The following is a 15,664-nucleotide window of genomic DNA, read 5'->3' on the forward strand; positions in this document are numbered from 1 at the left end:
TCACTGTTTGAAATGCTGTCCCAGTGAAAATTTATTGCACTTAAGCCTTCTATGTGGTCACGCTTGGATTTCGTATGGCTAACATGGTGATAAATAACCCCCCCCCATTTACTCAGCTGTTCACAGCACTCTCTTAATACCCCAGCTTAGCTGCCTCCCTTTTAACTTTATTGCTAAGCACATACCAAGTAAACTCCAGATAAAATCCCCAGTGCTCCCATTTGGGGAGAGCTCACATCTAGCTGAGTGCCTGCATCCCGGTGTGGCCTGTAGCAGAGCACAGAGCCCTGCAAAGCTGCTGCTCCGCTTCAAAACCCTGCAGCTCTGACCTACAGCACATGAAACCTGAACCACAGCCCTGAACTCTCCGTGCTGGGGGTCAGGTTTAGAAGTGAAAATTTGGTTCCTGAAGATTGTTTTTGTCAGATGGTAGTTAGAGTCCTCCTGTGCAAGTTGGTTTTGAGGAGAGCCAGCCATCGGCTGCTCTGTTTGAAGTGCTTATAGCGTTTGGCTGTTTGCAAACGTTGGTATTTTGGAAGCTCTGAGTCCTTATGGAACATGCTGGCCTGCCCAACAGAAATACCTGGCCTTCTGTGTCCCCTCCACAGCACTGAAAGCCCTTTTAATGGGCATTGTGCTGCTCCCGATGTTAATGCCTGCGTCTTTGTGAGCTGCCAGCCACTTCTCGGCTCTAATGGATTGTGTGAAGCGCTGGTGTTGGGTTACAGGACCACAGGGGAGAAGGCATCTAAAGTCACTAAATTTAAAACGGAGCCATCTGAGCCAAGTCTGGGAGAAGAAAAATGACCATCAGAAGCTGCATCAGTCCTCTAACCTAATTTGTCATTTTTTGCTTTGTTTTGACCGATATGCACCCCACACTGCCTTGGGACAGCGAGAAGCAGCTGGCTGTGCAGCAGGCAGGGCGAGGGGCTGCTCTCTCCTCACCGCACCTCTGTCCTTATCCTTTGAAATCAAAAACCGCCGCGGTGAAGCCGTGGCTGCTGCGCAGGGATGTGTTTGGGAAGTCTGTGACCTGACCTCAATGAGGAAGAGATTAGAACCGAGAGACAGGAAAAACAAACAGCTCTGCCCCTCCCCAGGCTCCTCCAGCACCAACAGCCAGGCATGGTGGGTAACTGCAGCAGGCATTTTCTCAGCCCCCCCTTGGCCTTTGCATCCTGCTTTTAGTGAGAGGACTTGGGTGATGAGATGGCTTCTGGAGGTTTTGGAGCATCAGACTGAGCCAAGCCTGCAGGGGCTCATCATCAGTTCTGGGGGTGGCATAAGTAAAACCTTTTTCAGCTGCAGTGACTCAGTGCCACCAGGGTGCTTTGAACAATGTCCTGCAGTAGCTTGTCTCCCACCAGACAGACAGACTGTGGTTGCATCTCTGTCTGCCTTGCTCAGCAATGCATTGTGTTTGATGCATCATCAGTGCAGGGGATTAGGAAAATACAGGCTTTGGCAGAGCTGCTGCCCTTGGATGGGAGCCTCTCAGATGCTGTGGTTTCTGTGCTTTAGGTTCCTAATCTGTCTTGCACTGCTTTATTATTACACTGGGGACTTGTCTGCTTCTATGGAGGGTTTGCTGGATTCAGTTTTATAGCTGAAGCTGTAAATGAATTCTGGCATGCAGTCTGGCTCTGTGAATGTGCAGGGAGTGGAGGCATCCAGAGTACAAAACCTGGTGCTGAGCACTGCCGCTGAACGTGCACGAATCCTTCCCGTCGGGATGGCCTCCTAGTGCTGAGAGCCAGGCCTGGAGTCCAGCCTAGGCAAGAGGCTCTCCAGTCAGTGTTTCAGTCAAATGCAACTGCTCTTGATGGTCTCTGCTTGCCCCACCCCCCAAAAAACCCAACCCTGGGATCTGATGGTTTGTCTTGTCTGTCCTGATGGGGCTGAGAAGCTGTTTCCAATAAGGCAGCATGAAGGAAGAGGCATGTGGGGATGGAAGGTCACTCTCCCCTTCTCACTGCTGGTGGGTGGCCATCTGACTAAAAGGGGCCTGGGAATTGTTTCATGCAAGACCCAGTACTATCTAGGGGAGACCATGTGCTTGTGTAGAGAAGAAGATTCAAACAAAAAGAGGAGAGGGGATGCTTTGGCTGCTGCTCTGCCACCCTGCAGAAAGAGAAGCTGGCTCTGGTTCTCACACCCAACATCAGTGGCAGCTCCACACCTACCTTCCAGAGGGAGGGGGATTTGGACCTATGTGTGAGATCAAAGGTACAATTAATCTCCTGTGCTCTTCTGCATCCAGAGCTGCTACCTATTGATCATTTTATTGCATCACCTAAGCTCCAGCTGTGCTTGGCACTCTCTGATTGCCCTCTGGGAGCCAGTTATCCATCTGAAAAATGGGCTCCTGAAACAGATAAGTGAATCTCTGCTGTAATGCTTTTGTGCAGGAGCAGGCAGGGCTTGTTTTCCTCCTCTTATTTATCATTTGTTGCCAAGGTTGTTTCTCTGGTGGCCAAATTCAAAAATGTTTGGGGCAGCCCAGTAGCTGGTTCTCAAAAGGAGCTTGAAATTGTTCTCCTTGACACCTCTCCAGGAAAAGATGATTCACTGAGAGAGGTCGTGGCTGTGTCTGAGGGAAGGGAAGGGAAGGGAAGGGAAGGAACCTTCACTTGGAAGGACTCTTCCATGAACCATTTCTTTGGATTTGCTCAGCAGCTTGGCCTGCTCTGTGCCTGAGTTATGCTTTTGTCATTCTTCCGTGAGAAAGGGCAAAAAATAAATGTCCTGGCTTGGGAAACAGGTGGCAGGACAAAGAAGATGCTGTCCCTGCTCCTTGTTTCGTGGGAAGGAAAGAAATAGCTTAGCAGATGCAGGGGGGAAATCAGACTGAATTTAGATCATCACCATAAACAGCACCTCACTGAAGAGAACAGAAAACAGACAAAGGAACTTAGGACAGAGCCATTAAAATCTTAAGACCTGTCACCAGGTCATGGACAAGGTCCTGGAAACTTGAGCTGTGTAGGCATTCAGCCAAAGAGGGCTGTGTGGAGGAGAGTACCTTAAAAACAAGGTAGCAGAAGGAAGACAGCAGCATGAGTTGTGTGGTCCTGGTAGAGCTTGAGTTGCTCATGCTGGCCTCTCTCCTCATATTCTGAATTCACCTGGTGCTGCAACTTGGCAGGGTAGGTGGGGCAAGAGCTGGTCTCACAGCTGCTCAGCAGTGCTTCTGCTAGAAGGGAGCATCTGCTTCTCCACTGAAGAATGAAACTGCCACAAAGCCTCAAGTCAGGAAGCAAAAAGCTAGGAGCAAAGCTGACACTCTGGGGTACGTTGTCCAAGGTAGTGAACGCTGGGCTTCCATCTTTGCCAAGTTCTCCCTGGTGGTGTGTACATGACTTAGTCACTTTCCTGAGTCTGGAGCCCACCTCAGTAAAATGGGATAATGGTGTTTTCCTTTTCACAAAACTCTTTCTTGTCTTGATTGTGTTGGCCAGAGGCTTTCTGGAGGAGTGCCTTGCTGTGCGTGTCCAGGGCCCAGCAGACCTCCAGCCTTGGCTGCACCTCAAGTTCAGCATTTAATATGCATGTTATGGAATTACTTGTATGCAGTAAAATGTAGGTTCTGGATACAATCAAGACACTTCCACTCTGTGGATAATTGCACTGACCCTGGTGCCTTGCTGAGTTTATGTGCCATAGTTTGCTTGTGTTTGACCTTGTGCTGTAATGCTTCATAAATAGTTTATAACAATTTATTTGCAGAGTTTGTGGACAACTTCTCAATTATCTTTGAGATCAGTGTGGATTAAAGTGAAAGAATTGTACCTAGGGTTTGGGGGGTTTATTTATTTCTCATACTTAATGTGTCTGGAATCAGCTGAGGAGCCAGGCACTCACAGTGTCTGTGTGGAAAGCCCGGTCTGGGTTTTGAAAGCCTGGGTTTGCAAGCTTTGCTACCACAGAAGTCTGTGTGACTCCAAACACTCAGGGGTAACTGTCTCATTTTGTACTTCTTCTCTGCAGCTCCTTCATTCCCAAGTTCATTAACCATCTCTTCAAGTGCAAACCAATCAGCATGGTGGGTGCAGAGCAGGTAAGCGAAAGTAGTTGCCTTGGCTGTCATATTGTGTGACTTTGGGGTTCAACACGTTGAGGCAGTTTTGGGTAAACAGGGGCAGAGTGCTGGGTCAGGTGTCCTGAACTGGACTGGATGATCCTGGAGGTCTCTTCCAACCTGGTTGATTCTATGATTCTAACTCTGGTGCAGCTGAGGCAGCAAGGATGCACTCTGGGACCAGGCAGAGTGGAAGGAGGTTTATAGGGATCCTGCTGCAGCTGAACCTTTCCCAGGAGAGGGGTCCCAGGCACCTTCCCAAGCAGAGGAGCTCTTGCTTTGCTAAAGTAACCATAGCACAGGAACAACAAACCTCTTGTGCACCTGGCTGAAGTGTCAGGATGTCTTCAGTGTGCTGAAAAACTATTGCCGCTTGGATTAAGGTAGGAATTTATGCTGTCCCTTGACAGGAGACCCTGTCCCCAGGTTGCATGTGAGTGGGCAGTGTGGGGTGTTTATTGTCTTGAGACCATGAGTGCAGCTGCAGAGCTGGGGCCCTCCATCTCCCACCCCTGCCTGTGGGCTGGGACCCTGCTGCTCTGCAAGGATGACTCAGGATTTCAGCTGTCCCCTCACATGCAGCACCTCCCCTGTGGGCTGATTAAAAACAAAAAAGAAAGAACAGCAGAATTGTGCCTAATGGGACTGCTGTGAACTTCAAAACGGTGCTTTAAGAGCTGCTTGGGTTTTAGGCATCAAAGATGGGTTCTGAGCAGTGTGTGTCTGCAAAATGAAACAGGAGCTTTACATCAAAACCTTCTCTTCCTTAATGGAAAGCAAATGAGTGAAGCGTGGTTCCTGCTCATCTTGGGCACTGAGCAATAACCTGAGAGTGATTAAATGAAGTCTTTTTTTTTCCCCCTCTTTAAATCAGCATCTAAAGTGATTAATTGCTTGCCAGCAGTGGGCTTGTGTCTAAAGTTGAAAGGTTTTAGTATTACTGTGTTGGACTAACAGGCCCAAATTGCTGCTTTAAAGCAGATCAGGAGGGGTTTTATTAGCCTGATTCACAGTGAGGATCTCCAGTTGTAAGTGGGACTTAGATGTGCAGAGATCTTCAGAAGCTGCTCTCCTCTGTGTGGGTCCTCAATTCCCTTAGCATCTTCTGAGCACCCTCCTGATCACTCACTGGCATCCTTCTGTTCTGCTGCAGATGTTGCTGTGGAATTGCATTTTCCCAGCCCTAAACACAGCTTCTGCTGCTGCTTGCTGGTAATGGCATTGGAAATCTGGACCCCAGGGCAGTATTCACAGAGGCATTTGGCGCAGGGAGTGAGACCTCTGCATGGGGTTTCACTTTCTGTGTTTGTCTCTCTGACTTAACAACAATTCTCCATCTCAAGCAAGCTTTGGCAGTGAGTTAGCAGTGCCAGGGCCCTGGTATGGGTCATGGGAAGAGACAGGGTGAGGGGACAGAGCCTGTGAGTGCTGTATCTGTGGGACAGGCTGCAGAGTGTGCAGAACTCCTGTTAGACACCAGAGCCTTTACGTGGGAGGATGTGAATTCCCCAACTGTGCAAAACCTGCCATCTATGAGATCCCTCCTAGGAATCCAGCTATGACAGCCTGAGCTGACATCAGGCTCTGGGGTGCACAGAGCTGCTGGTTTGTGCTGTGGTTTCCTGGCTTCCCAGGAGCAGATTGATGGCATTGGCTCATCTCATGCAAACTACAAAGCAGGCAGCACGCAGCCATGAGAGCTGCAGCAGATGACCCGGTCCAGATCTGAACTGGTGTCACCTGCCAGCCCTCCTCCTCTTCAGCTCTTTGTGTTTGAGCTGAATTCCCACATGTGCCACAAAGGTTCCTATTGTTCATGGGGACTGCTGAAGGTTCTGCAGTGCCCCCAATGTTGTGTGTCCAGAAGAAGGAGCTTCCACCTTCTCCTGAGAGCCCTTTTGCAGGCAGTGCATGGGGTGTGCCAGCAGCCCAGTGGGGGCTTTCACACTCACTGCTGTAAATAAATTGATTTCAGACTTCTGTCCTTCACTGGCCTTGTCTCACCTCTTCAAACATACCTTGTGCAATCAAGAGAGTGTGGTATTTGGGATCATTTTTCCTCTAAGAAGCCCTAACCCACAGCATTTTGTCACCAGACAGCGCTTGTCTGGGCTGAATTTCTTGGCTGCTCCTTGCTGCTTATTCAGTCACTGGCACAGTAAAAACCAGCACACACTGGAGGCACAGAGTACCAGTGAGCACAGGATATTGAGCAGTTCTCAGTGTAGCTCTATTGTGTTGAGTTTTATTTTTAAATATAAATCAATCAATCAATCAAGTGGTTGAGTAAATGCAGAGAAGCCAGCAGTGAGAGGCTGGTGCAGGAGGAAGCGTGGTGTTAATTCATTTGACCTCAGTACTGAAATCATGATACAGCTACAGGTAATGGAGATTGTGTCACTTCATATTGGTGAGGGTAGAAGGACTGGAAGCCTGTGCCTTGGGGGCCAGATGTTGAGCTGCCATCAGTCATTTTGAGACAGCAGAGGAGTGCTCTGTTGAAATCAGCAGTGCTGATGCATATCCACAGGCGGTCATGTCCCCTTCAGGTGTCAGTATGTGAGTCAATCCCTCCTGTTCCTGCAGTCCCATTACCAGGATTTTTTCCAGTGTGGGAATGGAGACTTTCAAGACCCATCTGGATGTGTTCCTGTGTGACCTGCACTAGACTATATGGTTATGTGGTCCTGCTCTGGCAGGGGGGTTGCACTTGATGATCTCAGGAGGTCCCTTCCAACCCCTAACATCCTGTGATCCTGTCACGTGCTGAACTTTAAGGATGTTGGGTTATAGCAGCTGATGGAGTTTGCTAAAAGGGCCCTGAGTAAGGGGTTATTATGTGATTCACTATTGCAGTTGCTGCTGGACACTCACTCTCTGAAGATGGTTCTGCTGGATCTGCCCTCCATTGGGTCCCAAGTGGTGAGGAAGGCTCCTGCCAGCTACACAAAGATAGTGGTGAAAGGCATGACTCGGGCTGAAATGATTCTGAAGGTAACTCAAGACTTTTGATAACCTGCCAGGCAGACTGCTGGACTGGGAATGGGAGTGAGTGAATTCCAGGGGGCCCTTCCTTTGAACACAGCAATCTGTGGTTGCACGTGAACGTACGTGAGCTTGGCCGGGTGTGCTGCCAGCTGTTCCCCACAGCTGGCTTACTCGCTTGGGTTTGCCCCCACTCCCTTCTAACATCACCGCTGAGTTTTCAGCCTCATTTTTCAAGGTAACCAAGGGCTCAAGTTCTGCTTACTAGGAGAGCTGGGGCACCATATTCCCTCAAGAGCTTGTGAAAATCAGAGCCCGCATCCATAAGTGTCTGCTGCGGGGCAAACCCTCCAGTTCAGGTTACTCCAGGCCTTTGTGCAGACTCCATCACACAGGGGAGCCAAGCCGTGCTTGAGTCACCTGTTTACTGTCTAGTGTAACAGCCAGTGCAAACATGTCTGGGTTACTGTATTCACCAGAGTCCTTTCTCATTTTCCAGACCTGGTGCCTGGAAAATGACCCAAAAGCAGTGTGTTGTCTTCATAAAAAGTAACAAGCAAAGCAATCTCCCCCTCCCTGCTCTTGCTGAAGCAAGAAGTTAGGTTTCATCCCCGGAGAAGCTGTGGGAGCTGTGCAGTTGCACCCTCCTGGGCAATGGGATTGTCCCTAGCTCACTAGCAATGCTGTGGGGATGTTCCTGTGAGGGAATTAACAGGACCTGAGGTCAGGCAGGACAGGCAGCTGCCAGCCAAAGCCTCCTGTAAACAGCAGCCAAGGCACGGGCAGGGGGTGTGGAGCTCAGGCTCTCCGTGCTGCAGCTCAGTGTGGCTTTGCTCCTGGGCCCAAGGTAATGCCTCAGCTGAGTTTGTGTTCTGAATTCAGAAATTCCTTCTGCAATTCCTTGCTTTTGGAGTAAGGTGACTGAGGTGTTAGTAATAGGTTCAAGTCTAAATTTTCTTAGAAATGACCTGCAGAAGAATCCCCTGCAGCTGCTCCCACAGGAGCAGGGAGGATTGGTGCCTGTTGCCTCCAAGGAAGTTCTGTGTGACTCGGAGAAGTAACGGAGCTCATTTGTCTGCTCTTAGCATCCCACTGGCTTCATCAGGATTGAGATGAATGTGGCACAGGAAGTGCCTGTGTCAGGGAATGCAGGCTGCAGAGGGCTGCTGGTCTGCAGGCTGTGACCAGTGTGGCTTCTTCAGACATCCCTGCTGCTGCATAAAGCACCTCTGCTGGCCCCATACAAGGGCTCCATGTTGGTGTAACTTGAATGGTGACATGCGTGTGGAGCTCTGCAGAGCTGCTGTGCAAAATAAGGCCCTGTGTGATCAGGGGCTGATGGGGCTGGATGCTGGGATGGAGCAAGTTTGTTAATCCTAATGACTGAATAGATCACCCTCAGTCCAGATGACCCACAGACGGTGTTTGGGGCTGGAATCAGCACCCATCTCTTGGCTTTGGGAGAGGAAAAGGGCTCTCAGCGGTGCCTGGTCCAGCTGGACCATCAGTATTCCTGTAGGAAGGTTTCTTTGCAGGAGTCAGGACCTGACTGATCCTTTCTGGCTGTTCTGTTTGCCTTGTGGGTTGTCTCTTTTTATCAGTGCTCAGACTCTTCTCTGCAGTTTCCAAATGGTACATTAAAGAGCCTTTTCCCTAAGAGCTGTGTCACCCCAGCAGCAGCAGAGGCCAATACGCTTCTCACTATTTTCAGAGCTCTCCCACCTAGTACCAAGATGGTTCAGAAGCACTGCCTCTGTTGCATACAACAATACCACTATACAACATCATGCCTGGGCTTGTAGTGGTGCAGCTAATTCAGCAGGAGCATCATTAAGGCAGTAGATGACAAGAGCAAATTAATTCAGCTAAGCCCTACAAAGCGTGGCTGCAAGCGGGGAGGAGGGCGTCGGGGCGCGCACGTCCCGCAGAGCTCCTTCCTTTCTGCTCTGGCTCCCCTCTCTGAAGTTCCAGCTTTTCATCTTGGCAGAAGATTTTTACAAGGGCTGTAAATTAAGGATTTATAAGTGTATACATGGCTATGATGTTTCATGGGTCTGAAGTGCGGGAAAAGAAAGAAACGTCTCGGTGACAGAATACAGTGTGGGGTGAGCTGGGTCACTGGAAACATATGGAAATGTTTTCAGAGACAGGGAAGAGTCTGGCTCTGTGCTGTTTCTGCCCTGTGTGCATGCACACATCCACACACACTTCCCCACAAAGGTGGGTTTGCTGCCCAGCATTATCAAAAATGTGTTCTCTGTGGAGCTCACTGCTTGTGGAAGGAAAAATCTAACAATGAGTAATCATCTTTCCAGCTTCAGGGCTGTGTTAATTTTTTTTCCTGACCTGATCATGGCTGGGTCTCAAGGGTGTGAGCTCCAGGGCAGATGTCAGTGAGGGATTCTCATGCTGCTTCCCAGACTGTCCAGAGGAGCTGCACCTGAAGGACAGAGTGGCTGCATGTGGCACTGCCCACCCATTGCATTACAAGTCAGAAGCAGGGCTGCACAGCAGACTGCTCTGACCCACGCTGTGCTGGCACTGTGCAGTGTTGTCAGGTTCCCCTGTGCTGGAGGGAGCAAGAGAAACACACCATCCAGAGGGTCTGGACTGTGTCCAGGCTGCTTGATCTGCTGGGGACTTCCTGAGTGTCACCACCACCACCAGTGCTGCCTTTCTTCCCCAGCAAGTCTTCCTCTTGCAAAAAGATAAAATCTTGAGCTTTGACAAGACACCAGTGCCTGCCAGCCCCCAAAGTCCTGCTGCTCTTGCTCTTTGAACACAACATACAGCCCTGTGGCAATTTTATGTTGGGGGGAATATTCAACCCACCACAAGCCCCTTGGGTCCAGCACCACTGTTGTGCAGGAAGAGATCCTATCCTCCTCCTTTATCCTTTCCTTACTTCACTCACCCTTACCTCTCAGTTACTGGCAGCACATACAGCCTCACCCTTGTTCCTTGAGCATTTTCTTTTCAGAGAAGCCACTCCTGCTGTCATTTGTGTGCCTGAGTTCACCGAGTGCTGCCTTTAGCTCTTAAAATTTGTCTGATCTCTTTTTCTTCTGCCCTGGCAGGTGGTCATGGCTCCACACGAGCCACCAGTTGTGTTTGTTGACAATTACATCAAGCTCCTGGCTGACTGCAACACCGACACTTTCCAGAAGATACTGGATATGAAGGTTAGAACTAGTCCCAAAGAGTTTATGCTCATCCTCTAGCACTGCACTAAGATTGCTGGTGACTTATTTTCTATAGAAATATCAGGGGGTTGGGAGTGGGAAAAGCACTGAGGCAAGTGTGTGTAGAGCTGCTACTGAAGAAGAGCTTTTCAGCTGGCTTTGCACACTCATCCCTTGTCTGGCTTGGTTTTCTCGGGACACCCAGAGGTCTGCACGCAGCTCTTGGGGGGTGAACAGAAGGTCGAGCTTTGAAGTCAGCTCTCCTGCAGCTATTCTCGTGCGTGCCTGCTCCCAGGACAGTGAAGTCTGACCCTCTTTGCTCCCACAGGGCCTGAAGAGGAGTGAGCAGAGCAGCATGCTGGACCTCTTCCGCCAGCGCCTGCCGGCTCCCCCCTCCGGCGTGGAGAACAGCAGCTCCCTCTCGCTGAGCGCTCCCACCCCCGAGCAGGAGTCCTCTCGGATACGCAAACTGGAGAAGCTCATCAAGAAAAGGCTCTGAGTGAGCAGAAGGAAACTGTTGCTCAGGACTAGCTGCAGTGACTGGGAGCAGAGCTCTTTGGACTTATGATTTACAGTATGCTGCTGAGAAATCCGTGTCCCATCGCTCCCATGCCCTGTGATCTCTTAACCGTCTTACGCCGAGGTGCTGCAGCTGCATTCAGGCCAAGGAGAATCTGACCAAGGTGTTTGCTTTTGTGTATCTTAGCAGGAGTGAAACCCAGGACATTGCTGGCTCCACGTGATGGAGAAAATAGGAGGTACCTGGAAGTCAGCAGCTACAAGAACAGTTTAGGTGGATTCCAGGTGGCTGTGATACGCTTGGTGTCTCAGCCTTCAGCCTGGCTGGGCTCCTGAGGATTTTGCCTGAGAGTTCGGTGTTGCTGCTCACTCCCAGCTGCAGAGCTGTTCCTGTTTCATTATTTATTGCAGGAGAGGGGACCACCTCCAAACCATCACCACCACCAAAAATACCCTAACCCTTTAGCAGCTGGCATCCAGGCATCTGCAACTCCACTGAATTAATGAGATGCTCCAAAGCAGATTTCTGCCCTGCTCCCAGGACAGGCATGCCGAAACCACCAGTAAAGCAGTGAGGAGGAGAGGGCTGAATTAATGCCTTCTGCACCTTGGCAAGCCTCCTGCCAGCAAGCCAGCAGCCTCAGTCGCTGTTACAGCTTGAAGGCCAAACCCTAGACATCTGCAGAGCCCATTCCAGCTGCTTGTTATTTCTCTTGCATGTGCTGGGCTCGCCCTCTGTCCCTGAAGGGAGTTCCCATCCCACATCTCACCCTTTCTCCACAAAGGGCTGTTCATGGAGCAAGTGTCAAACAGCACCAGCCCTTCGTTCGCACGCCAGCAGGGGTGTGCCCCTTTGGCACCTGCACTGCCCTGCAAGGAGAGCTGCTGGAAATGCTGGCTTTAACAGCCTCAGACTTTGAGGGCATTCCTCTCCTCCTCTTCCTCTGAGTTTCAGCTTTCAGCAGTGCAGAGAGGAGAAGCAGAGGTGAAATATTTTGGATAACCCACCAGCTCCTGCTGGCACCCAGTCAGGGTGGGGATGGTGGGGTGCACCATGCCCGTTGTGTGAGCTTCAGTGCAGGGAGACATTGCCTCATCAGCAGCAGTGCTGGATTTCTTCCCAGTCTCCTCTGTACCCTTTTTGGGGGACTTTGAAGGCAGATACCCAACCATGAACAATTGAATCCTCTGTGGGTTTGGGGACAGACTGACCAGTTGTGCCTGTTTTATCCTCACCCAAGCTTCACTTGCCTGTGCAGGATAAAGAAGTCCTGTACCAGTGTGGTGAGTGAGGAGCAATCATGCTGTCAGATGCCTTCCTGGGAGGGTCATGCTCCCCACCCCATCAAGTTTGGGCCTTAGGACTATGTTTATTGGGGGCTGTGCTCATGAGGGATTGTCATGCTCACTGCTGCACAGCAGGGAGAAGAGGATCAGACACACTGCAGGAAAATGAGGTCCATCCACCCAAACCCAGAGCTTCACTGGGATCAGGGAGCAAGGAGGTGAAATGAGGAATTCCCTGAGTGAGGCAGAACCTGGGCTCACACTGCCTCTGCCTGCTACTGCTTCAGCACTGTCCTCTCTTGGGCACAGGCTGCTCCCTTTCCCCCTTCTTAAACTTATGGCTGTGGGAGGGCAGACTTGGTGCTCGGTTGGTAAAATCCTGTCCTCCCAAGAGCTGCCAGCTGAGCCTGCACTTGAGCAGGCAGGAGTTGATCACAGGGTTTGAGCAGGAAGAATGAATCCACAGAGATGAAATCCTTACTGGTCAGGTTTCTAACACTGGGTGCATTTTCAGGGCTGCCCAGGCTTGGGCCCATGGTGTCCAGGTGCTCAGCTGCAGAGAGCTGTGGTGGTGATGTCCATCACAGAGCGGCGTTGACAATGCTTGTGGGGAGGATTGACGATTTCTAGTCACTCCAGATTTACAAATCTCCCTGAGTCTGCTGCTGCTTCATTTATTTCCTCTCCTAATGTCACCTCAGGTGGCCAGAGAAGGAGCAGTGGCTGAAAGCACGTCAGGGTTATGAGCGGCCGTTGCCTGAGGACAGGTTATCCCGGGGTGCAGGATGGTTCACAGGTTGTCAAATGCAGTAGCCAGGGAGGGGGCAGCACGGGTTTGCAGAGATTCATTATTCCCGTGGAGGGATGGATAATTTATTTCAGATTAATTTTCCTTTGCTTTGTCTATGGATGACTCTTAACTAAATTATGAATAGCTGAAGTTGAAGTTACTGTCGCGTGTCTTTCCCTGAAGGCTTCCCCCTTTTCGTTCTCCACATCTCATCCTGGAGAGAGGAGGAAATCAAAGGTAAAATGAGGCTTTAGTTTCAGCCCTTGAAGTATGTTACAGGTCTGGGTGTTTGCAGTTCTGCTTTTAGAGAGAGCAAGGCTGCATTTTTCTACTTTCAGTATCAGGGGCTCGTCCCCTTGGCACTTAGATACTTATCACATTTGGTACCTCTGTAAGCAGAAGCCAACCCTTTGGGGTTTGCATCTCCAGGGATTAAAGGATGATAGTTTTTGTTTTCTGTATAAAATGCTACTCTTAAAGGTTTTCATCCGAGGTATGATTCTGGCTGTCTGTCGGAGTGTGACACTAAAGTGAATTAAATGGTTACTGATGTTACTGATGTTCATCTGCTGGGTGTTTTTCTGTCCAGCTGCCGTGCAGCAAACCCCAGGGCCAGGCCGGACCTCACCCAAAACACGCCAGGCCCAGGGCGCTGTGCTGTTCTGCATGACTCCCTCTTCTGCACCTTCTTTCTTCTGGCTTTTCCACCTTCTACTGCTCCAGCAAGCAGCTCCCCACCATCAGTATCTGCATGCAGGGCAGCTCCCGGTGCCACGCAGGCGGTTCAGCAGAGCTGACCTTGTGCCCCTAAATAATCAGATAATTTCTGCTGCCTGTAGCTGCTGGAGAGATTTCTGAGCGATCCTAATTTTTCCTTTGAAATTAATTAAGAGGTGGTGCCTTTCTTCCACACGATTCGTGATGCTGGAGGAGTTTCTTCCTCCTGGAGAACGAATGACTCACTGGCTTTTCTCCTGCCGGTCCTGCCCCCTCCGCCCTTGGGCAGGAGCAGCCCGCGCCAGCCCGACGCGGGTGTTTATTTCTTTCACCAGATTTACAGCCCTCGCTTGGAGCTGTAATGTCCAAGTCTCCACAAGCCTTTTCTTGGCCGCAGATGGGCGGATGCTGTTGGGCAGCATCAAGCCACTGCTCTGCTGTGCTTAGGGAAAGGAGCTGAAGCTCTTTGGGCTGTGTCAGAAAAGGCTCTGCAGAAGGCGTTCCTGCCCTCGCCTGCTCCGCTGGGGCTGGTTACACAGCTAGCGCTGCCGTCACCCACAGCTCTGCCTTAAGTCTCTGCTCATTCCCTTCTTTCAGCCAGAGCAGCTCCCCCAATCCTGAGCTGGAGTCCAAGTGGGAGCACGTGGGCTGGAGCACTTTGCTAGCCTCGCCTTTGAGAGCCTGGGGATCCCGGATCTGCTTGGGGTGCTGGGGTGTCCCTGCTGGAAGGGAGGCAGGAGGACAGCCCCTGTGCCCTCACCTCACCTGGGATGTAGGGTTACCAGGACTAAAGTACTGCTGTTGCAGTGTGCTCAGCCCCTTGTGTAGTGCTGGTGCCCTCCTGGTTTCTGGCAGGACACAGGGAGCCCAGGATGTCTGGATCCAGTGGGGAAATCATCCTTTGGAGCTTCCCAAAGCCCTGAGAAAAACCTGAGCTCATGGCTGGGCAGTTCATGAGGGTGATGGTGGCAGGGCTGCAAAAGCTCACCAAAACTCAACAACTCCAGAGATGTGCTGCCAGCATCTGTCCCTGCAGCCAAAGCACTCAAACCCGCTCTCAGGGCCTCCGTCAATCCCACTGCTTGGAAGCATTGCTGTGAGCATGACCCGGTGGGTTCATGGACTGCCCTACAGGGAGCAGCCTGGCATTTCCCATTCTTTGGAAATAATTTTCCATCATTATCAGATAACACAGGGTCCTTCTGATTTGCTTCCCCCTGCCTGCAGTGAGTTCCCCCCCTCCCCGTGTCAATGTGTCTATTGTGTGGTTGCTGATTAAGCTGAGCACACCCAGCCCAGTGGAAAGTCCTTTATGGAAGGAGGATCTTGATAAGATCCTCATATCTGCTCTGTGCTGGCTGTGTGTGAGCAGTTAAAAAGTAAATAACATGGACAAGCAGGCCACGATGTGCAGACAGGGGAAAAGATTTCCGATGCCATCGGGGGCTGCGCGGATCAGTACGGTTCGAGCAGCTCAGCAGCCAGGCCCTGTGCACAGCGGCTATCGACAGCGGGTTAGTTATTGGGCACTTAACACTCTAGTTAAACATGTTCTGGTTAAACACATTATGGTTCATCCCAGTAGAATTTGCAGCTCTAGTTGTTGCTACTTCAGGAGACCCTCAAGTCTGAGCCCAATGGGATCCCCCTCAGCTGCTCAGACACCTCTGTTTCTCCTGCCAAGCCTGGAACCAGCCTTGAAGGGCACAAAAATCTTGTCCTTTGTGTCAAGCCAGGATGGATTGGGAGAGTTTTTTGCTACTGAATGAAGAGCAGCAAGATTTCCACAAGCCTGTACATCTCTTCTCATCCCACACGTGGCCTCATTCAGCTCCCTAGACCCCAAGGCCTCACACTTGGATGTTGATCCCTGTGGAATAGCCATGGGGACCCCCACAGCCCTCAGAGGTGGCTCGCTGGGAGGTGCCACAGGTTCCTCCCTCCTAAATTGCACTAACTCAGTTACTGGCAGCATGGCTTTTAGCCCAGGAGCTGCACAGCAGCTCTGAAATAATGATTGTGTTCATCTGGAAGCTGCTCCAGCACCTTCTGAGGCATCTGATTTCATAAAGGCCTTTTATGGGAGATCTTGGAGCAAGGAGC

The 15,664-nt window shown here is 50.8% G+C and overlaps 1 protein-coding gene across 1 annotated transcript in view; it reads left to right on the forward strand.

The window, feature by feature from the left end:
- VPS53 (VPS53 subunit of GARP complex) overlaps positions 1-13,403 on the forward strand; it is a 75,306-nt gene extending 61,903 nt beyond the window's left edge. The window contains exons 19-22 of the mRNA XM_068154765.1: positions 3,991-4,060; positions 6,938-7,075; positions 10,144-10,248; positions 10,577-13,403. Coding sequence (XP_068010866.1) covers positions 3,991-4,060; positions 6,938-7,075; positions 10,144-10,248; positions 10,577-10,747 — 484 coding nt within the window. The 3' untranslated portion in view covers positions 10,748-13,403. The remainder of the gene's footprint in view (positions 1-3,990; positions 4,061-6,937; positions 7,076-10,143; positions 10,249-10,576) is intronic.
- Positions 13,404-15,664: the final 2,261 nt, after the last annotated feature.

This window comes from Melanerpes formicivorus, unplaced genomic scaffold (assembly GCF_026170545.1).
Source record: "Melanerpes formicivorus ecotype bairdi unplaced genomic scaffold, bMelFor1.0.p_v2 SCAF_29, whole genome shotgun sequence".
NCBI lineage: Eukaryota > Metazoa > Chordata > Aves > Piciformes > Picidae > Melanerpes > Melanerpes formicivorus.